The following is a 22,130-nucleotide window of genomic DNA, read 5'->3' on the forward strand; positions in this document are numbered from 1 at the left end:
CCAGCCCACAGCTCCCTCCCCTTTTAGTTGCCTTCTACAACATGCAGGGAATACATGGGAAGTATTCTTTCTCCCCTATCCTCAGGGTACTATAAATAAAAAAAAAAAAGTGTGTTACAACAAAAGGTATAAATCATACACTGAAACTCATTTTGGCTGACCGGGTTACTTATTTTAGCATATAGGAACAGAGATTTTATACAACCAGCCATACAACTGAAAGCTTTCCACCCTTAAAAGAGAAAAAGAAAACAATGAAACGTTTTTCATAGGCCTTCACTTTTATTCATAAGCCGACACATGATAACAGGTCTGTCATGCATCTACTGGAGATCAAACTTATTGAAAGCCTATTTCTCCACTGTCTGAGCAGACTTTTATACAAGAAAATCATTGCAATGCCTAATCTATTACAAAAATATTATCTATTTGATTACATTTAATACATTTCTTAAATCTACTTTTTGAGAGTCTGAATAATGAAGTGTAAGTAAAGTACCATACTCAAGTGGGCTAAGGGTCTGTCTGTGAGGACAATGTTTCTGATGACCACCTCTGCATAAACTACAGCTAAAATATTTGCTAGGACCTGGCCAGGCTCAGCAGAGCTGTAGTACTTTAACATAACTGATGTTGGTACCAATTAACCCAAAAACCAATGGAAGTGTGAAGAGACGGGGAATAAGCATGGGTCACTGGCCTGGCAGTCATAAACATTAGCCACTAGTTCCTCTAAAATCTACAGATCAGCACTGGTTTTAAGACACAAATACTTTTACCAATTTACCTTCATGCACCACATCTCACTGGAAAAGTATAACTTTCATTCAGCTTTACCATCGAACACTCTGAAAAAAATGAAAAAAATAATGGTGAAAAAAGATTAGTTTGGAGCCAGTGAAAAGCACAAATTTAAGCCAAACTACATAACTGTCCTAAGTCATGCAGTTCTTAGAAGTTGTTGGATTAATGTATACCTCATTGAAACCATGGGTTGTCTTCCTCAGGCTGGTATGATCATTTTTAGGAAAAACAAAGATGTTTCCTCAGTAAAAGAGGGATACAGTTCCTAACAGATGCTAAAGTTCACCTTATGACAGACATTCTGTACCAAATTTTCTTAGACTCTCCACCTGAATGATGGAGAATTTCATGTCATGTCTCAACTTAAAGGCTGTACACTAAACCTACATAGTATTTGAGGTGGCATTGTGAGGTAATTTGTCCCTAAGGTCAGTCATCTTCCAAACATGCCAATGGTAGCACATTTTTGTGAATTTTCTAAGGAAACTGAGCAGCTTTTAGCCAGATTTAGGGTACTAGCCAGGCAGAAGATAATCCTAAGTCATTTGACCATGATGATCGCTCTTCAGAAAATGTGGAGAGTGATTTTATAGGCACTGACTCTTTTTGCACTGAAAGTTGATCAAGATGCAGCAGATGGCTTTCTAGCAAAATTTGAGGCAGTTTTCCCAACACCTGCCTGACCTTGACAAAATTGTGTCTGGCTGATGCAGCTGGTAATTTCACAAACTTTTATAGCTTTGCCATTATGAAAAAATTAACAATGAATCAAACTGATTAAAACAAGAAATTTATTTTATAAGATTAAACATGATAACAATCAGGACTCAATTTTACAGAACAAGAAAAGTACAGCATGCCAAGTGGCAGCTCTCTTGATACAGGCCTTAATCATGCACTTTTTAGTGCACTGTGCTGAAACATCAATGAAACTTCATATCATTAAAGAGAAAGTAGTACACAAAATATACTTTTGAAGTAATTTTCTTTTTTGTTTCTACATGAATATTTTTGGAATTGTAATGTTAAATACTTAAAAACTCTAAAAACAGTAATTTTCAAGGGTGAAAGGATAACTGAGTGAGACATTTAAGGGTTAAAAATAAAACTCTGTCAGTGAAAATAATAAATCAATATTCTGTTGCTATGTGCATGAGTAGGTGAATGTATAAAATAACATGGCTGCATAAGGAAAGGGTGTAGGGCCTATAGCTTGTTTCACTAGTTTCAAATCTTCTCTAACTTAATATGTTAACCTTATCTTGGGCTTCTTCATGGAGATACTCCAGGCATGGAAAAACTTTAAGAACATCTTAAGGAAAGCCATTGTCATGTGAAAAAAAAAGTACAACAGATGTCTTTACAGAACAAGTTCGGAGTGGATGCAAGTGACACTTGCATGGGAGATACTTTACCAAAATGCATTGCTTGTTGGAGAGAAAAATTCATGGTGTGCTTATAAACAAATAAATGTAGTTGGTAGGCAGCCACTGATCAGCGAGGTATATCATCTGCACTACCCACCTGGGTACTGGGAAGGTCAGTCACAGCTGCAGGGAGAGCCAGCATTCTAGTAGTTGCCAAATTGCACTTCTTTGATCCAGGTAGCTAACTGTCTTTTCTTTCTGCCTCATGAACACGTGGACTTCTGGCATTCTATCCACAAACACAATCTCTTCTTGACACACATAACACTTGACAACTCATTCCTCCTAACTCCTAGATATTTCTGCAGTGAATGCTATGTGCTAGCCTGCCTTTTGGCAAAATGGTAGGGGCAATAGACTGGAACATTAGACAGGAGTATTAAGTAGAAACATTAGGTAGAAGTAGTAGGCTGGAACATTAGGAAGATACACTTCTAGCTAGAACATAAGGGAGATACACCAGGTAATAGTAGTTGGTGGAAACATTTAGTAGGAGCATCTGAAAACAATGCAACAGAAATGCCATCTGCTACTGGCCTATTAAATGTGAGGTAATAAAGGCTGAGAAGCAGCACTGGAGTTCACCAGTTATGGAGACTCTTTTGCTGTAGCCAGCCTCTTGAGGGAGTTCCCAAACAGAATAGGCATCAGAGATATAGATGTAGATTTATTATCTTCACCCCTTAATGTCCTACTAAGTTATTCTTCCCAACCATCAAAATTCACAGTTTTCAAGTTGTTGAAAAAAATGTTTTTGACCTTACAATTTCAAAGATATGCATATAATAATGGAAAAAAACTCAGGGGTACATTTTGTCAACAACTTTCACTATATAAGTGTGCAGATACCTTGTAGTTGCTTCAACAAAATGCACTCAAAAGTGTCGGATTTAAGCCTAAGTATCAAATGAGTTGCCACAGCGCATGTTTCAGCATCTGTTTTACACCAAAATATTGATCCTTGAATATCATAATGTTTTATATTAAATGATAAATATTTTCTTACTATAATTAAAGTATGGTTGAGATACCTGAAGAGGGTGTGCTTAAATGGTTTAGACATATGGAAAGAGTGAGTGATCAGAGGTTGAAGATTTATGTGTCACTAGTGGGGGGACACAGAGAAAGGAGAGACTGAACTGGTAATTGATGGATGGAGTGAATAAGATTTTGAGTGCTTATGGCCTGGCCATGCAGGAAGGTGAAAGGCATAAACAGAATAGAGTGAATTGGAGTGATGTCATATATAGGGGGTGATGTGCTGTCAATGGACAGAACGAGGGTGTACAAAGCAGGCAAGGGAAACCAGGGAAAGGTTTCTGGAGCCTGGTTGTGGAAAGGGGCCTCTGGCTTCAATCAATTATACAAGGCAGCTAAAGAATGGATGTGAGCGAATGAGACTTTTCCTTCATCTGTTCTTGGTGCTACCTCACTAATTTGGGAATGGTGAGCAAGTTACCCTTGGGCTTTGATTCACTTAAGAGCTACAACATTCAGGTTTCTTTCCTCAAACATGCCACCAATCTCTCTCTTCTTATCTTGGTTACATTCACTGACATACAAACACCCAGCCTGAGCATATGAGGAGAATCACATGCATTTACACCATTTCCTGCAACAGTGAGGAAGTATCAGGAACAACAAAGAAATGGCCTCATTTGCTTGCATCCACACTCTAGCTGTAATGTATAGTTCACTAAAACCTTTGTCCACAATCAGGCCCCGCATATCTTTCTATGGTTTCCCCCAACCTGCCTCATATACTCTGGTTCAGCCCACTGACAGTATGTTGTTTCCTGTATACCACATAGCTTGTAAAAGTACTGAGAAGTTTTCATCAAGGATGTAAGGCACATGTATGCATGGGAAGAAAGGAAAGTGATTGGTTCCAAGAGTACGTTGGTCTGCAACAAGGATATGTGATGTCTCCATGGTTATTCAATTTGTTAATGGATGGCATGGTGAGGGAGCTAAACATAAGAGTCTTAGAGAAAGGGGCAAGTATGCAGTCTGTATGGATGAGGGGGCTTGGGAAGTGTCAGCTTTATTTGCTAATGATACAGCACTGATGGCACATTAGAGTGAGAAACTGCAGAGGTATATGACCAAATTTGGATGATCATGAGGAAGCAGGAAGCTGAGAGTAATTTGAATAAAAGCAAGGTTCCTAGGTATAGCAGGGTTAAGGGTTAGGTTAGTTGGGGTGAGTATGAATGGAGAAAAATTGGAGGAATTGAATTATTTTAGATAGTTGGGAGTGAAAATGGCAGCGTATGGAACCATGGACATGGAATTGAGTTATAGGATGGGTGAAGGTTCTGGGAGCAATGAAGAATGTGTGGAAAGAGAGGTTATTGCCTTGAAGGGCAAAAATGGGTATGTTTGAAGGTATAGTAATTCTAACAATGTTATATGGATGCGAGGCATGGGCTATAGACATGGATATGCAGACGAGGGTGTGAGTGTTGGAAATGAAATGTTTGAGAACATGTGGTGAAGTGGTTTGATCAAGTAATGAAAGAGTACAAGAGGTGTAGTAATAAAAAGTTTGTTGTTCAGAGAACTGAAAAAGTGTGCTGAAATGGTTTGGACATATGTAGAGAATCAGTAGGGAGATGGGTGTATGTGTCAGAAGTGGAGGGAACAAAGAGACAGGGTAGACCAAATTGGAGATGGAAGTATGGAGTGAAAAATTTAGAATGATCAGGGCCTGAACACGAAGGAGGCTGAAAAACATGCATGGGATAGAATTAATTGGGAATGATGTGGTATATAGGGGCATATAGGGCAAGTGAAATGGACAAGGTAAACTATGGAATGGTCTGTCGGTCCTAGTTGTGGATAGGGAGCTATGATTTCGGTGTAGTGCACATTACAGCTAGAAAATGGATGCAAGTTAATGAGACTTTTCTTCATCTGTTCTTGATGCTATCTTACTACTGCAGGAAACCGATCAAGTGTAGAAAAAAAAGATCTAATACCTCAAACAAATTTTGTGTTTGTTTTTCTATTTGTATACATTTCAAACAAAATAAAAAAATTGATGATTCTGGAACATACTATGAGTAAGTGTGTGTGTGTGTCTGTTTTGTTCCCCTCTCCCTAACCTTATCAACATGCTCTCTTCAGCTCTCTCACACATACTCTTCACATTAACACACCTTTCTCTTACCCTGTCATTTCTTAATTGATCAACCCTCCCGAGTCTACATACTGTCCTCAAACACTTAATTTCCAACATATCCACCATCCATTACATTTCAACCTAAGGCCCACACCTCATTTCCATACAGCACCAATAGGACTATCATACCATCAAACACGCCATCTTTGGATTTAAAGACCTCTCTTTCTGCACATTCTTCGGAGTACCCAGGACTGGGACCCCATGGCTCATTTCAGTAACGCAAAGGAATTATTTAGGATCAAATAAAATATCTATATTGTTTAACAAGAGATGAGAATGTAGACAGAGGTCTCACATGACAAAGCAACTTAATGAGCAAAATGAAAAAGAAAGAGTGTTGAAAGAGGTAAGGAAGTTCATGCTTTACTCTAACATACAAAGCATGAGTTAAGGTTATGCATCATTAATTTGAGAATCTGCATAAGTCTGGTCTACTCCACAGAATTAGGAACAAACTTAATGATGAGATAGAGATAAAAATAGAAGTGGACAAGGCTGAGAAGTATACTTTTCACCCGCATATCCACACAAACCTTTATTGCATTTTCAGCCTTTAGGTACTCTGGAGAGCCTGCGGGTATCTCCTTCATATATTTTTCTAAGGCATCTCTGTCTTTTTGAGCAATGTAAACCTGGAAGAAACCAAAGTGAAAAAATGACTTCAAAGCAAATTCCATGCACAGTAATTAGTACTGACATCATTCTACAGCATGGATACATGTGATGAATTTACCATGAAAAATATACCTGAGGAAAACATGCTGCAAGTGCCAGCCCTCTAAGGTAAGACATAAAGTGCACATAACATAACTCTTACTGATTATTTTCTTTTGAGGCTCAGTCATCTGTTTTTTATACTGCCTCAATCAGGCAGGAAACACCAAACACATATAAAAACCAAATATGAGTAAGCATGATTCTATAAGACAGGTCTATTAACATCTTATGCTGATTCTTTTGGTTTGAATACAAATGATAACATACCCAGTATAAGAGAATAATTCTGATCTTCCTAATCATTTACTAGAGTGTGGATCCTCAGTGTTCTTCCATTTTTTGGCTCAAATCTTTTTCCTTACTCCTTTCTAACTTATTTCTTGGTCTGCTTTTTAATGAAATACAATTACATTTTTCATTTCATGTAGTTTTGTTCTCTTCCTCTAAAACCAACTGGCCTTAACGCCCCATTCTAGAAATACACAGTTATGCCTTTGCACTGCTCTTACATTGTCCTATTATTCTTTCTTATCCAAATCCAAAACCAAACTTCCATTGGCAACTACTTCTAGTACTTTCTAAATATCACTCACTCCTATGTCACCCTTTCCTTCTTAGGTTCCTTCAGTTCAATTATCATCAGTGATCTTCACCTTTCTAATTTGAGTTTTACCATGCTGAGAATTCTTTAGTCATACCAAATTGGTGGTTACCTCTGGAGGCTTAACTCATCACCTGTGACTATAATTAATGGGGATTCTTAAGTTTTTAATCCATTCACAACCCATGTTTTGCATATAAGATTTAAAGCTAACTTTTTCTACTCTTAGTTCCCTTATAACTTTCCCAATGATAAAACATAACAAGGAATGCTAAGGTGGTAAAATATCCACATAGGATAGATAAGGAAAACATGATTTATAATCAATCTGAGAGAGGAAGTGGTCATAAAACAAAGAAAATGAAAATGCAGGTAAAGTGTAGAGACACAGTGAGGGAGTAAATAGGCAGAAGATATATAATTACTGGTGGTTGTATGGACACATGCACCAACTAAAATAAATTCGGAGTTACAAGTGCATTTAGTGAAAAATAAAACACAATGTTACTTGCATCAATGACTGCCTGGTGACACTTGTAGTTGACTGCAATCTTAAGGCGAGTGTCCATTGAGTCAATTAAGGCTATGTATACAGCCAAAATCTTCATCAACATGAAAAGAAAAGTCAGATTTAATTAATCAAACCTGTAATGTGTTAATATTTTTGTACTGTAATAATTATCCAAGGGAATACACATATCTAGACCTTCAAATCAGTGGTGCATTAAAGTGGAATGGCTCCATATCTATCTAGGTAAGTTCATCTTCATTTCATGTCATTGGTCCCTCTTTGTACTTCATACAGTCTTCCCCTTTAACCCCATCCACCCATAAAGTCTCAAAGTCTAAGGACAACAATTAAAATACATGTAGATTTCTGCATTTCTTGACTTTTCCTTTTTCAAATTTCTACTCTGCTATTCTATACCCTGTTTATTGAACACCAAGCATTACTGTCTACTACGAAACAATGTTCCATAAGTCAAATTTGGGGATTGTGTACGTAAACTGACAGTAGAAACAATAAAACGTAAACAAGTGCCAGCCACTAGGATCTAATGAAGATCTGATCAGCAGCAAGACATTATGTGTTTGGGATAAAGTTTCCTTTCTATCCTAATTGAGGAAACAGAGACCAAGGATGAAAAAATATATTTATCCTACAAATCTTACTTATATGATTTCTGCATGCTCCTAACTTGTATCTAAAATAGACAAATGTATGTGCAATCCTATCTATATAACATGCAGAGGGAGTTCTGTGCTCATGTAGTCCCGTATCATTAACTTTCTTTATTATCATACAACTTTTTAAACTTCTATGCTTTGTCTATGCTGTCAGTTCTATTGCTTAGCTTATTGCATTCACTCATATTTCTAATACTATAAAAACTTCTTTACATCTCTTCTATCAAATTTCCTACTTGACTTCTAGCTATGAACTCTATGCTATGCTATGCTATGCTCTTTCTTTGCATCTTTCAAAGAATAGCTCATTGTTAACATTATAAAGTTGGTTTACAAGCTTGAAGAGGGTGGTTAAGTCTCTACTTGTACTTTTCTTTAGTGAAGGACATAACTATATTGTTTGTCCTCTCCCTGTAAATTAACAGGTAAGGTAAATGCAGCAGATGTCCAAATTGTATATTCAAAGCCAAGAAACATCTTCCATACATTTAAGATTCCTGCCAAAATGATGCTCGTTTCAAAATATTATTGCTTTGTCTACTGTGTGCTGCAACAGCCCATGCTATAATTTGTCAGTATTACCATTCAAGGCAGTTATGCTCTGTGCTTTTCTTGATTATTTCTATGGTTTTTGTCTTTATAATAGTAATCAACAAGTATCCAAGTGACAGTGCTAAGTGAATGGATGCAAGGTGAAACCATTTTATATCCAATGTTATGCATATAGTTGACATTCCAAAGAAATTGGATTGAGAAAGTTGAAAGGTTAAAGTGAGGGACTGACATCATCATATATGATATCAAGAAGCAATGGTGAAATCTGCTGAATATGGGTACTGTTATACATAAGACAATAAACAGTGTTCAACACAGTAATGTCAGTAAGTTTGTGTACCTATCACCTGCCTTGTGACAGGGTCACGTTCCTGGAAATCCTTTTACAAGTTGAAGGATCATAAGTGTCCAATGTTTTTTTTTTCAGTTCACTCAGTTTGCTCTTTGGCATACAACAAAGCTCATTTTCTCACAGAAATCTAAGAGGTTTGGTACATATGGTCTCCTTCCCTGAAACTGTGTTGTCTCTTTCTTAGGTAGTTTTTTCCTCAGCAAACAGTCATCCACTTGCTCTCTGATCACATTTCTCAGTACTCAAACTATGCTCATCAGGAGGACTGGTCTCCTATCTTACTGAGAGGTATGACATTTGCCTTATTCTACTCCTTTGGCACTTTACGTTTTTCTAGTGACATTTTGAACATTTTAAGTAGTTTGTCAAATTCATCTACACGTCTACAGCACATATGAAGAAATTTCATCAGGACCATGAGCCTTATGTGGGTCAAGTCTTTACCATTCAATCTATATCTTTTCTAGATATACCAATACTTTCCAAGACCTCCTCCCACTTCATCTCATTGGTGTTGGGGCTATAGCATCTTCAAATGCAAAAACACCTTAAAACTGATCATTCAGCTCCTAACATATCCATGCATCATCTTCTAAAACCTTTCCTTCTGAATTACTTAATCTTTTTAGCTGCTCTATAACAAGCTAGTTAATCCAGATGATTTTATGAAAAAGCTTTGGATTGTCTCCTACCTTGTTGATAATTCTTTTTAAAGTTTCTCTGTTCCTCCTTTGTTATTCTGTTATACTCATTTATTGCTCTCTTATATGTCAGCAATGCTCTGGCTGGATGGGGTGCCATTTACACCTTTTCCACAACACAATACTAAACTCTTTGCCTTTTACATCCCTCTTTAAACTTTCCCTTTGTGTCTTAGGTAAAAAGTGCCCATGCTCCTATTCCCTCACTGTAAATTCTGCAAAACCTTCCAACATAATATTCTGGTTCCTTTCTTAACTTTGATACATGTGGCCCAGTAGCTTATAAGTGGATTTTACAAAGCTAAACTGTATTATCAAATTCTCTCATTTGTTAATGGTGATGTTTTTCAGACAATTACAACGGAGCATACACTCTCTACATACATTTGAGTTCTGCAACATGTTCTTGACATTCTAATATTATCAGATACCCATTCATTAAACATATGTATTACATGCTACAACATAGGAATTTAAGATTCATTCATTAAAGTTACTGGAAATAGAAAAACTGTAGTTATAGAAGACAAAAACATTAATCCTAACTTCCATCAATTTATATCCTCCTTTACATATTTGAAGTTTTCTGTAATGGGTTCTTCATCAAAAATCAAGGCAATTTCTCGTTTTCATAAACTGTTCATCTCATGCTGCACCCTTTTGTTTCTACAGCATGTAAAAATCTATGAAGAAATAATACACAACAATACAAGGTCTCTCTGACACACCTTTTGTTTTCATATTATCATCTTTAGACAAAAGCATCTATTTGAATAGTAATAAAAGACTCAGAAAATCTTTAACAAATCAATATTCCTCACCAATTTGAAAACTGATCCATTATTTCTCTATGTCTTTGAGTATTTGCCTCTTAAGATTTTAGAAAATAACGAGCTCTATCAGAATTTTTTGCAAAGTATTAAAATCTAATGAATCCATTTTTCATGTCCTATAACAAAGGTATCTAAAGTAATATTAACAAATGACTCAAGCTAATTAGTCATATAACCCCAGGATGCCTTTTTGGGGTTCCTGCAACTTCAAGGCTCTGCTACATTCAGTGGCTGAGATCAGATAGACTCCTTTAAAGTGAAATTCCTCAATTAGATTGTAATCCTTTTTGTCCACTGACAATGATACAACTTTGAAGGTAACTTTCCACTTGTGGCACAACCTCATGCAGGTAGAGTCCAGTAATACCTCATCATGATATGAAGACACTATAATTAAGTTAATGATAAAAATGTCTGATCATTTCACAGTATAGTCACACAACAGAAACCATAGTACAATAAAATAAAGCATTAAGATCTTTATGACATCATATCCACTTACATTTGCAGGAGCTCCACTTGCAGACAATGTATGTACCACTTGATCAATAGGAAGAGTTGTCTTGACACTTGATGATATCACTTTCCCTGCCGTACTAAATGCTGATGATATAGAACCTAGTGCTCCTAGTAAACCCTGGAATAAATAAACATCATGGAAACCCTTGTGGTGAAATCAGGTATCTGAAACATACCCTTTGTTCTATACATCTAATGTATCCTTTTATTCCTGTCAGTTTCTCATTGGGAACCTATACCCACCAATCATTCCTTTTACTCTGGTTCTTAGCTATCCAACAATACCACCATCCTAAACTGTTCCTCCTACTTCTCTCTATAACACATTTTAAATCTCTTCTTTCATGATCACATAGCACAATACAAAATTCTCACAGGCACAGAAAACCCAACTCACTTAATGTTCTAAATTACTGAAATAATTCTCAAAGGCATACAAAATCCAACCCACTTGATGTTCTAAATTACAGTAATAATACTGATATGATGTGATACACATGACAGCTAGAGACTGAGTGTGAATGAATGTGGCCTTTTTTGTCTGCTTTCCTGGTGCTACCTTGCTGAAGTGGGGTGGGGTGGCACCAGGAATGGATGGAGGCAAGCATGAGTATGCATGTGTATATATGTATATGTCTGTGTATGCATATGTATATGAATACATGTTGATATGTACCAGTATATGCATGTATGTATGGGTATATATATTATTTCATTCATTTATTTATTACTTATTTTGCTTTGTCGCTGTCTCCCGCGTTAGCGAGGTAGCACAAGGAAACAGACGAAAGAATGGCCCAACCCACCCACATACACATGTATATACATACACGTCCACACACGTAAATATACATACCTATACAACTCAATGTATACACATATATACACACACAGACATATATATATACACATGTACATAATTCATAGTCTGCCTTTATTCATTCCCATCGCCACCCCGCCACACATGGAATAACAACCCCCTCCCCCCTCATGTGAGCGAGGTAGTGCTAGGAAAAGACAACAAAGGCCCCATTTGTTCACGCTCAGTCTCTAGCTGTCATGTAATGCACCGAAACCACAGCTCCCTTTCCACATCCAGGCCCCACAGAACTCTCCATGGTTTACCCCAGATGCTTCACATGCCCTGGTTCAATCCACTGACAGCACGTCGACCCTGGTATACCACATCGTTCCAATTCACTTTACTTCTTGCACGCCTTTCACCCTCCTGCATGTTCAGGCCCCGATCACTCAAAATCTTTTTCACTCCATCTTTCCAACTCCAATTTGGTCTCCCACTTCTCCTCATTCCCTCCACATATATATATCCCTGGGGATAGGGGAGAAAGAATACTTTCCACGTATTCCCTGCGTGTCGTAAAAGGCGACTAAAAGGGAGGGAGCAGGGGGCTGGAATTCTTCCCCTCTTTTTTTCGTTTTTTTTTTTTTTAATTTTCCAAAAGAGGGAACTGAAAAGGGGGCCAGGTGAGGATATTCCCTCAAAGGCCCAGTCCTATGTCCTTCATGCTACCTCACTAATGCAGGAAATGGCGAATAGTATAAAAAAAAAAATGTATATAAGAGTATATGAGTGGATGGGTTGTTCTTCGTCTGTTTCCTGGCGCTACCTTGCAGACATGGGAAACTGCAATCAAGTATAACAATAATGATAATAATAATATGATACACTTGTTATCAAACATCTCAAAACACTAAAGCTTCCTTCACATATCCATTTGTACTATTGAACATCCCTCAATCTGTTCTATTAAAAATCCTACTACCCCTGTAAGACTATCAAGTTTACTCACTGCATGATTGCTGGAATTTTTTAACTTTATGGGACAGAGTCTGTCAACAATCAATATGTTCAAAGAAGTTTCTACATGATTAACTTTGCTATGAATGCAAAAAAAAAAAAAAAGTACACACAAAACAGATATAACAAAGGATGCAAAGATAGGATAGTGGGTCAGGTGAAAAGTGAGAGCAGGGGGAGATAGTATTGTGGAAAAAGTACATAAATACAAAGATGGAATGCTTGAGCTTTCTTGAATGTAATGGACATTACATGATGTTTGCCTTTCAATGGTACCATATCTCAGTCTATAACTAAGCTACAGTTGCTTCTTTGTGCAATCAGGCTGTTTGAACTGGAACCTGTTGGCTTATTTATCTTCAGGGAATGCTTTAATTCACAGTGTTCATGAGATTCCTGAGATGATACAACAAAACGTAAAGAGCATATTTTTTCAACAGATAGTCCACATTGAAGAATTTGAACCATCATTTGAATTCCTGCAAGAATGTGCACAATATTTCTTGGAAGTGCAAGACAAGGATATCAAACATGCTTTGGCCGGCCTTTTTGTAGAAATTTTAGTTGCTGTGGTTGCAACTATAGAGAAAGAAGTGAATGTTCCACATTTCAAATACTTTATGTGCTCTTCTCAATAACTTTGAATATGGTAACTAAGAATAATCCCCACTTAGCCATATTTTCCCTTGTGAGATGTTTACTCTGAGTATCTCAGAAAACATCTTTTCTCAGTAACTGGCATTACTTTCTTGTCATAAGTCTTCACACCTGAAAAACTGAGACCCCAAGATGTCTTGTGTAGCACACGGTAGGTACCTGTGTGATAATCAGTCTCTAATGTGTGGATTATTATATTTTTCTTTGCAGAGGCAATGAATGCAGCAATTATAGTTCATTTATGTGTGTGATTCTTCAAGAATGCAGATTCTTGTTTTGTTTATGTGCACTTACAAAGTAGAAATATTAGGTAGAAGTAGTAGAGAGGAACATTAGGCAGGAACATTCGGTAGAAGCAGTAAGTAGGATCATTAGGTAGTAGCCTCTGCAAACACTGTGCTTGAGTTGTCCTCTACCAGTGGCCTGTTAAGGGTGAAGCACTAAAGGATGGGAAGCAGCACTGGAGTTCATCAGTTTTGGAGACTCTATTGCCATGGCTACCCCTTGAGGGAGTTCCAGTTAGGAACAGGCATCAAAGGTATAGGTAAAACAGAGAATGCTTAAGCAGTAAGGACATGTAACTGGAAATATGAAAGGGGGTAGACAGAGAATGAATGGCAAAGTGGTGTAAAATTTAACAAATACCAAGTATGGTTAAGCATGATTAAAGGACTAATCAAGAGACTCTCTCTGTGAAAGGGGGGTTTTCATTGAAAATGAAGTGGAAATACATACATTCTGTTGTTTGTGAAGGTTTTACATAAGCCATTCTGTAGTATTGCATAAAATACACTGGACAAAAAAAGGTTAGTTACTGCATTCACCAATCTCATTTAAGGTAACACTAGACTGGTACTATAATAATAACACTGTCATATGTAGTGTCTGAAATTTCATAATTCTAGGGAGATCGAAATTATGAACAAAACTATATCTACCACTCTGATATCAAAGACTCCAAGTGAAGTTGTTGTTTGTACTGAAAGACAGTAGAACGTCACGGTGTGAATGATTATCTATACATTTATCAATTACATGAAATTATCCTTGTGTTAGTATTCTTACCTTACTGCCTAACCAAGAATCTAGTTCAGTAGGTAGGGGCCAATGATTCACTCTTGCTCGTCCTCGCAATACTGTCCATAAAATCTGTCGATCAGTGAAACTGTGGGCCTTTCTTAAACCCATGGGGCTGCCCACATGTGACTCAGCAGCATTCCAATGATACATACAGCAGTAGTAAAGAGTAGTTAAAAGAGACTTATCAACTGTGTTGGCAGCACGAGGGTACTTGACAAGCATAGGATTCAACTGGTCATTCTGGTCTGCTTGATCAATAGCTATTTGTCTTTCTGGGGAAAAATTAAAACAACTTTTAGTCAGCTTTGTCAACTTACTGATGAAAAATTCCTGTTCAGAAATAAAATAAATCATAATTTCCTAAAAGAAAAGAAACAAGATGTATTGGACATAACAATGAAATGGGTTCAGAATGGGGAATGTCTGTTCACTGTACATATACAGAGCACACTGGAAACACAAGGCCTATTAGCATACGATGATGTTATCTTACATATAACATTCTATTTCTCTTTGCATTTCTATTCTAGATAGATGAGGTTGGGAGACAAAAACACAACTAATCAATTATGTTGTAGGAGCATTCCTAAGAAAGGAAAAAACAGTGGAACTCATTTTACCATGATTCAATGGGATAACAGGGTTTAAATGCCTGATAGTGAATTTTGAACCTTTTTCATACAAAAATATGAATAAAGGGCCAAGAAACATGGAGTATATGTACATAATTATTTAGATGAAAAATAAAGCATTTTTTTTTCCCATACTTGATTGCCATTTCCTGCCTTAGCAAGGTTATGCCAGGAATAGATGAAGAAAGGTTGCATCCACTCACATCCATTCTCAGGCTGTCATGTGTAATGCACCAAAACCACAGCTCCATATCCACAACCAAGCCCAACAGACCTTTCCATGGTTTACCCTGGATGCTTCATATGTCCTGGTTCAGATCAAAGACAGCACACTAAAAGCTTGTGGCTGCTCAAAATAAATATTTTTGTATTCCTCCAAGCAATAAGCTCTCTGAACCAACACAAACATGACTGCCCTTCAACACATACATACAGTGATCACATACAAATATCATAACAGTATACACATGACCTAGAATGATGATGCTCTTTCCGTTTTGTTAAACACGTCAGTCTGCCTGAGTAATGCAGCAAAGCAAACCTTTCTTTCTTGTACAATATCCCTTTACGTGTTTGTGGGAGATGTGGAAAGGATGTTGGCTGCTAAGATTTTCATTTCATCATACTCCTCTCTACAGTAGTCATGATAATCTCTTCAAATAAAATCCATCCTTTACTGCTGATGATTTAAAACAACCAATTAAAGTTTGTGAACTTGTCAATCATAAAAAAAGACCAATAAACCATCTCTCCTGTAAGATACCATTTTATTTAAAGGAAGGCTATATATAAGAATAACGGTGTTATTTTCACACATAAAAAAGCAGTCCTCACATACCAAGTAGTTTGATGTTATCCTTCACACATTTCGTCTCATGAGATAGGGCAGGATCTGTGAAGTTATTTTCCAGAGCTTTTTTCAAATTCTTCACTTTAACCTCTGGAGTTTTGCTTGTGAGAGCCAATTCATATGCAAGGATCTGCAATATTCAGTATTCTGCTACACTGTTACATGAATAATGGCAAAGTTATAATATAATGTATCTTACCATGTAATTTTTCAGAAATGAATGATTCACACTTCAACAAGACAATAATTTATCAGAGGTAAACTTTGTTGCTTGTACACTATTGGGTTTCCAAGACGAATTAGATATTATTACGATAATGCCATGTACCATATTCTCATTGTGCCGAGTGGTGAAATCAAAGAGCCATAAAAGGAGCCAGAACATCCGTCATGAGTTTCAGAAGGAGAAGCAAGAGCAAAGTGAGTTTCAGATGTGTTAAACATAACTAGATTTTGCTTGTCCCATTTGGAAATCCTATTAAAATGAGTTCACAGAAGCCCTTGTGATGAGATACAATGACACAATTAATATGAAAGAAATGCTTGAATACAGCATTCTGATTTTTTTTTGATGAAAAGATATATCTGATTAAGAGGAAGGGTACCAGAAAAAACAAAGCCCAGAGGACTGTCAATGGCTACTGGGAAAGAAAGAAATGTTGTCAGTTAGCAATTACGGCAACAGAACAAAAGGCACATGATTAGAGTTTGAAGGTCAAACCCAAGATATTTCAAGATATCATGGATTACAGCATAATGTTTCTCAGTGTCTCAGAATGGATGACAGGAAAAAAGAAACATAAGAAAGGATTTCATTTGCTGATCTCCACTAAGTAGATACCAAGAATATATTGTACAGTATTACAATAGTCTGAGAGAACGTTAGTCACAAAACGTGAAATTTGTAAGAAAAGGAGAGAGAATTTTAAAGCAATGACTGGAAATGGTGGCAACAGAGACATAAGAAGCATAATATATTGTGATGACTCACAATGCTGTAACCAAGGGTTTGACAATGGGAGCAACATGAGCAGCTCCTATACAGGATCTCAAGCTCATATAATGAAAGACAACCCACTAAACATGTATTCATACCGTTCTTGTCACCGCTTAAATCTGTGTGGTGTGAATGCCTCTGAACATTGTCTAGAAATGAATACGTTCTTTGAATTGTCCATAGAGTCTACAATGTGTTAAGCTTTAGCCTGCATACATAGGAAAGTCTGAAACAAAAAAATTGGCTGCTCCCTGCACTGGCCTCAAGGCTTTGTATTTGCTCAACAAGGAAGAAAAGAGAGAGGGGGGGACCCCAGCCCCTTCACATGCCCTGGTTCAGTTCAGTGACAGATCATTGCCCATGTCTTGGTATAGTAAACTTAGTAGTGTTGCCTGACAAACTGTGTAAAGAAAGGAAGATGTTTATAGAGGATACGTCACATAAAAGTGTGGTAGATTCCAGTCTCAAAGATTTTTTTTCAAACATCAAGTTTACTTTGCTCTTTTGGACTGCATCACATGAAACATGGCTAAATATCATGAGGCAGCCAGGAACAGTGGCAGAGAAAGCACAACTAGTAAAGGGAACTGGATTTTGCTGCTGTAACTAAACTATTTGCTAGCCATTAAGTGTGCAAAGCACCTTTTACATCTAGCTTCATGCAGTAATGAAAAACGTTTTATTGATGTATTTGTATATGTACAACTGATACATTAAGAATGATTAGAGTAATAATTAGAATAAGACTTCATTTTCTTTTTATACTTCAGTGTTTGCTATCATTGAAGCCCTCAAGGTATATTCAGGCTCTTTGTATATGGACATCTGATAAATCAATAATGACATAATTACTCACGTAAAAAATATTTTCTACTTTATAGGTCTTTCCAATATTTGCTGATAATCTATTTACTGTTTTATATATAGAGTTTGTGTGCTAAAAATGGCTGCTGTTGTGATTTTTGCTTTGTTTATGAGCTTAGTGCTATCCTAAATTATGATATTTTTAAAAAAGAAAAAAAACAGAGAGGGAGGGGGAGGGGCAGTTGCAGTTATGATGTTTGCACCAAGGCCCACACTAGATCTCAAAACCCCTGCCTCAGGCACCTTGCTGAATACCCTGAATAACCAACCAACAACACTGTCACCAAATTTCCTGAGAAAAGCAGCTGCAATTCCATCCACTCCTGCCCCTTTCTTAGATCTTGCCATACACAAGAATTTTAATGAATCCTACCTTTTCACTAAGACTCTCTCATTCTAAATGCAACTTCATCTAAAAGAAGCAACTTCTGCCCTCCTATTAGTTAACACATTTGAAAAGTTCTTCAAAATGCTCACTCCATATCTTTTTTACATCATCTTTGTCTATTACCACATCTTCATCAACTCCCTTGATGTTGTTCACAAAGTTTTTTATCCTCTCATTTTCATTTAAACTCTACCTCTTTTGGCTTTCTACCAGTTTCCCTAGTACTCCTCTCAATCACTTGTCAAACAAATGATTTGAAATGAAATACAATGGGAGCTTTTTGTGCAAGTGTAAACATTGGCATCACATGATGAATAAAGTGTACAAAATGAAAAAAATGTACTTTTATAACTGAGAAAGTCTGTTTCACTCTAACAAACTGGGAATGGGTTGAAAATATGTACGAGTGATTTCCAACTTTGTAGGCATACTTGTTCCACCCTATGGAATTGGTAACTGAGTTAATGATAAATATCAAAATACATAGATATACAGACAGGGATCAGTGTGATGAAGGAAACTATCAATGTGAACCATCAGTTGCATAAATGGAGATTTTACGATGGACACGCACCTCATTTTACATTCCTGCCCTGGGAAAGCTTTCTATCTTTGTGAGGCCCCTGTAACAATAAAGAACCTGGCCACATCCACCAGTTGGGATTGCAGGTCATAACTTGTTGTGATGTGTGTGTCTATGTGCAGAAAGTGCAGGGCAACTGAGTAGTAAGTGCTTGGCATTTTCTTTATGCTAGTTACATCAGGGGCATAAAGGGTCCTGGAATACACTGAAACTGTTTATAAATCTACCCACCATTTTATCTGCTTCTACTTTGAGTATTTGTCTGAAAAGCATGGTTTCTGATGGGTGGGTGTCTGGTGGGTTGGAGATTTGCAGGAGTTTAATACTTGGGAGGCCTTATTACTTGTCAGGTTATTTCAGTGTGTTTGAGTTTTATGTTTGTTGGGTGTGAGACTATTACAATTTGGTTTATTCAGATAAGAATATAACAAAAGGTGTTTGAATATACAGGGTATTTTGACATAAACAATGCCTGCCTACCCTATGGACATACAATTTTGGTATCAGAAAATATGAAAACTACAGGTTGATATCCCTGAGAATCCTTTGTATGTTTGAAATGGGTTTTCTTCATCTGGAGCCTGTATGATATATTACAATGTAAGTAGTACTTACAGCAGCATCCTCAGATTTGCCAAGCGATCTGAAAAAAAAAAAATTCATTCTAAATTCATGTACAAACAGCACACCATTAAGATCAAAAACATTAAAGAGGATGATTTCACATTTACCCAACTAGGTACACTGCAAAATAAAGAACAAACATCATCAATCAGCAAAAGTTTACAAATCAATTTCTGACCCCTTAACAAAGTCTCTTTCAGATAAGAGCTCCATAGATAAAATTTCATGAAGGTCAACAATTGGTGTTATCTATGCTACAAATTGAATTTCAACTGATCTATCATATTGGGATGAGATGCCTAAGGTTTCCTAGTACAACAATTACATATGGATTCCTCAGTTATCTTTTAGCCACGGTTTCATGAGGGTATTGCAGTATAGGATACAGCTAACTGCAGACAAAATAAAGCAGCATTTGTTTCACTGCAGTGAGGACCCCCTACAAATCCAGATGATAATCTACTTGGATCTGATGAAGACTAATATTGAGGAAGTGGGTGTTACAGTAACATCAACTTATGACTTATCATATAACTGATGTAAAGCCTGATCTGAATAAGCCTATCCCAAAAAATTTCCAGCTGAAAAAATCTGATTTTTTGCATAAATTTAATGCATAAGTCAACCCAAGTTTTGAAAGGGATAACCTAAACATACCAGTACCTACTGCATACTCATTATCATTGAAGTGTTGTGCATCTTAACCTTAAATGATTATTTTACTCCAATGCCTGCAAGCCTTTGGAACACTATGATCTCATGTCTTTCCCAATAATTATGACCTGACACTTTAAAAAACAGGTGTTTCATTTATTCTAAAATTCATATATACTTTTCCTTGTTTCTTCTTTTTCCCTTTCTTTAACCTTTATATATCTAATTTAAGGCAAGGCATCGATGTAGACTTTTGTCTGTGACTGCAGCCTCCATCATAAAAGAAAATAAAATCCATTCCATTTGTATAATAAGTAAGTTCTTTCACAATCAAATATGCATTTAAATGATCATGTTAATGCATTATGTATTTCAAAATATACACTAACATACATCATTCAAAGTAATTGTAAGTGAAGAAATCTACTACAGAAATATTTACCATACATCAGAACAAAAACAGAAGCTTACGTACATAATGTGGTTGTGGGCCATAAGAACTTAAACCTAGCCAACTGTAAATACAGTGTCTATACACAGGTAATATAACCAAGAAATGCTTACAGTGGACATTATTTCACCACATAAGCCCAACAAAATTCCAAATGGGCCGCAGTATTCATCAGTGGGGGACAACTGAAAGTTCCCCAAGGCAGCAGCACAAGACTCTTATGAAGTCCCGACACCCTTGCTCACTATTTCCTGCTCTACGGCTGTGATGTATGGATGTGTATCATTCTCCATAATTTTCAACCAAGTGCAGTGATTATCAGTTCCCAGTAATGTGTCAAGATGCCTAAGCATCCCTCAAGTGCTAGTTTTAAGTCCCAATGTACCAAGAAGTCTCACAACTTGTGAACAACTGAGTCTACAATAAGCTAAAAAGTGCAACAGTACAAGTTGCATTGTCTGCAAGAGCCAGTCAATCTGAGGACAATGACATAGAACTGGCTGCCTTAAGGGTGTTATATCTGAATCAGAGTAGATCAGGGAGCAGTTCTTCACACTCAAAATTTTTCAATGGACAAAGTATTTTGAAATGATGAGGCACAGTTGTGAGAGGGATGAAATACATTGCCAAGCATAATGATTGGGAGATATGCAAGAAGCTAAAATTAAAATTCAGTGATGGAACAATATAAAGAAGACTGAAAATACGCTTTGCTTTATGTAATCATGGGATCAGTGGGCTGAGTACCTACAATTGTGAGACAGGCACATATCTAGGATTTGAGCAGGGGGATGGGGACAAAGACAAAAATGAATAGCACACAAGAATGAGTTGTATCTTAAAGAACTTAGTGCTTTAAAGTTATTTGGATGTTAAATGCAATCACTGATAGTCACATTCTTATAAAATTAAATACAGTTATTGTAGAGAAGTATAATATGAGAATGGAGACCTTTTTTTTACCAATTTATAAGAAATGATCACAAAATAAAGCTGATAACACTAATTGAGGAAGTTTTATTTGATGACACACATTAATGTGCTTTCGTAGGTACATGAAATTTTTTTGTCACCAGATTGTCATGATTTTTGGAAAGTGGTGAAATTATCAAAATTGTTTCACTGGCCACTAGTATCAATCAATACAAATATATCTTTCATTTCAGGAGACAAAAAGGATTAGAATAACTGTATGAAAGGTTGAATGAATCTAAAGCATAATGTATTGCTCAAAGGGAGCAGCTTACCCTGTTGCTCCTTTACTCCTCTTGGAGTGAGCTGTATGGTGTTCTTTTGTTGCTGTTTGTATGGTTAACAGCCAGAGACTTACGAGGAAGGGTATTAAGCCTCCAACCCTCTTTGCTATTATATGCTCATGTTTAAAATACCTTCTTGTCTTATAACGATGTAGAGTTACAAACTAAATCTAAATAAAATATAGCTCATTGGGTTAAGCAGGAACTGAAATGACGGAGACAAAAAAAATCTGTCCTAACAACAAGATAATCATACAGTGATATAAGTGCTACATAATACAAGTATTACATTCTATATATCATTTCATAAATCACATCATTCTGATCAGCTCCATCTCTCTGAGGAAAGAAAGCATCTTATTAACCAGGTGTTGGATGGAATCATCTAACA

At 36.7% G+C, this 22,130-nt stretch overlaps 1 protein-coding gene across 4 annotated transcripts in view; it reads right to left on the reverse strand.

The window, feature by feature from the left end:
- Window positions 1–260: 260 nt before the first annotated feature.
- Vps16B (Vacuolar protein sorting 16B) overlaps window positions 261–22,130 on the reverse strand; it is a 512,904-nt gene continuing 491,034 nt past the window's right edge. For all 4 annotated transcript variants that reach the window (XM_071674702.1, XM_071674703.1, XM_071674701.1 and 1 more), the window contains 7 exons: window positions 19,370–19,397; window positions 15,911–16,052; window positions 14,426–14,712; window positions 10,868–11,002; window positions 7,249–7,338; window positions 5,952–6,050; window positions 261–848 (listed from right to left, as the gene is read on the reverse strand). In XM_071674702.1, the coding sequence (XP_071530803.1) occupies window positions 834–848; window positions 5,952–6,050; window positions 7,249–7,338; window positions 10,868–11,002; window positions 14,426–14,712; window positions 15,911–16,052; window positions 19,370–19,397 (796 nt within the window). In that variant the 3' untranslated portion in view covers window positions 261–833. The remainder of the gene's footprint in view (window positions 849–5,951; window positions 6,051–7,248; window positions 7,339–10,867; window positions 11,003–14,425; window positions 14,713–15,910; window positions 16,053–19,369; window positions 19,398–22,130) is intronic.

Source organism: Panulirus ornatus, chromosome 20 (genome assembly GCF_036320965.1).
Source record: "Panulirus ornatus isolate Po-2019 chromosome 20, ASM3632096v1, whole genome shotgun sequence".
Classification (NCBI taxonomy): domain Eukaryota; kingdom Metazoa; phylum Arthropoda; class Malacostraca; order Decapoda; family Palinuridae; genus Panulirus; species Panulirus ornatus.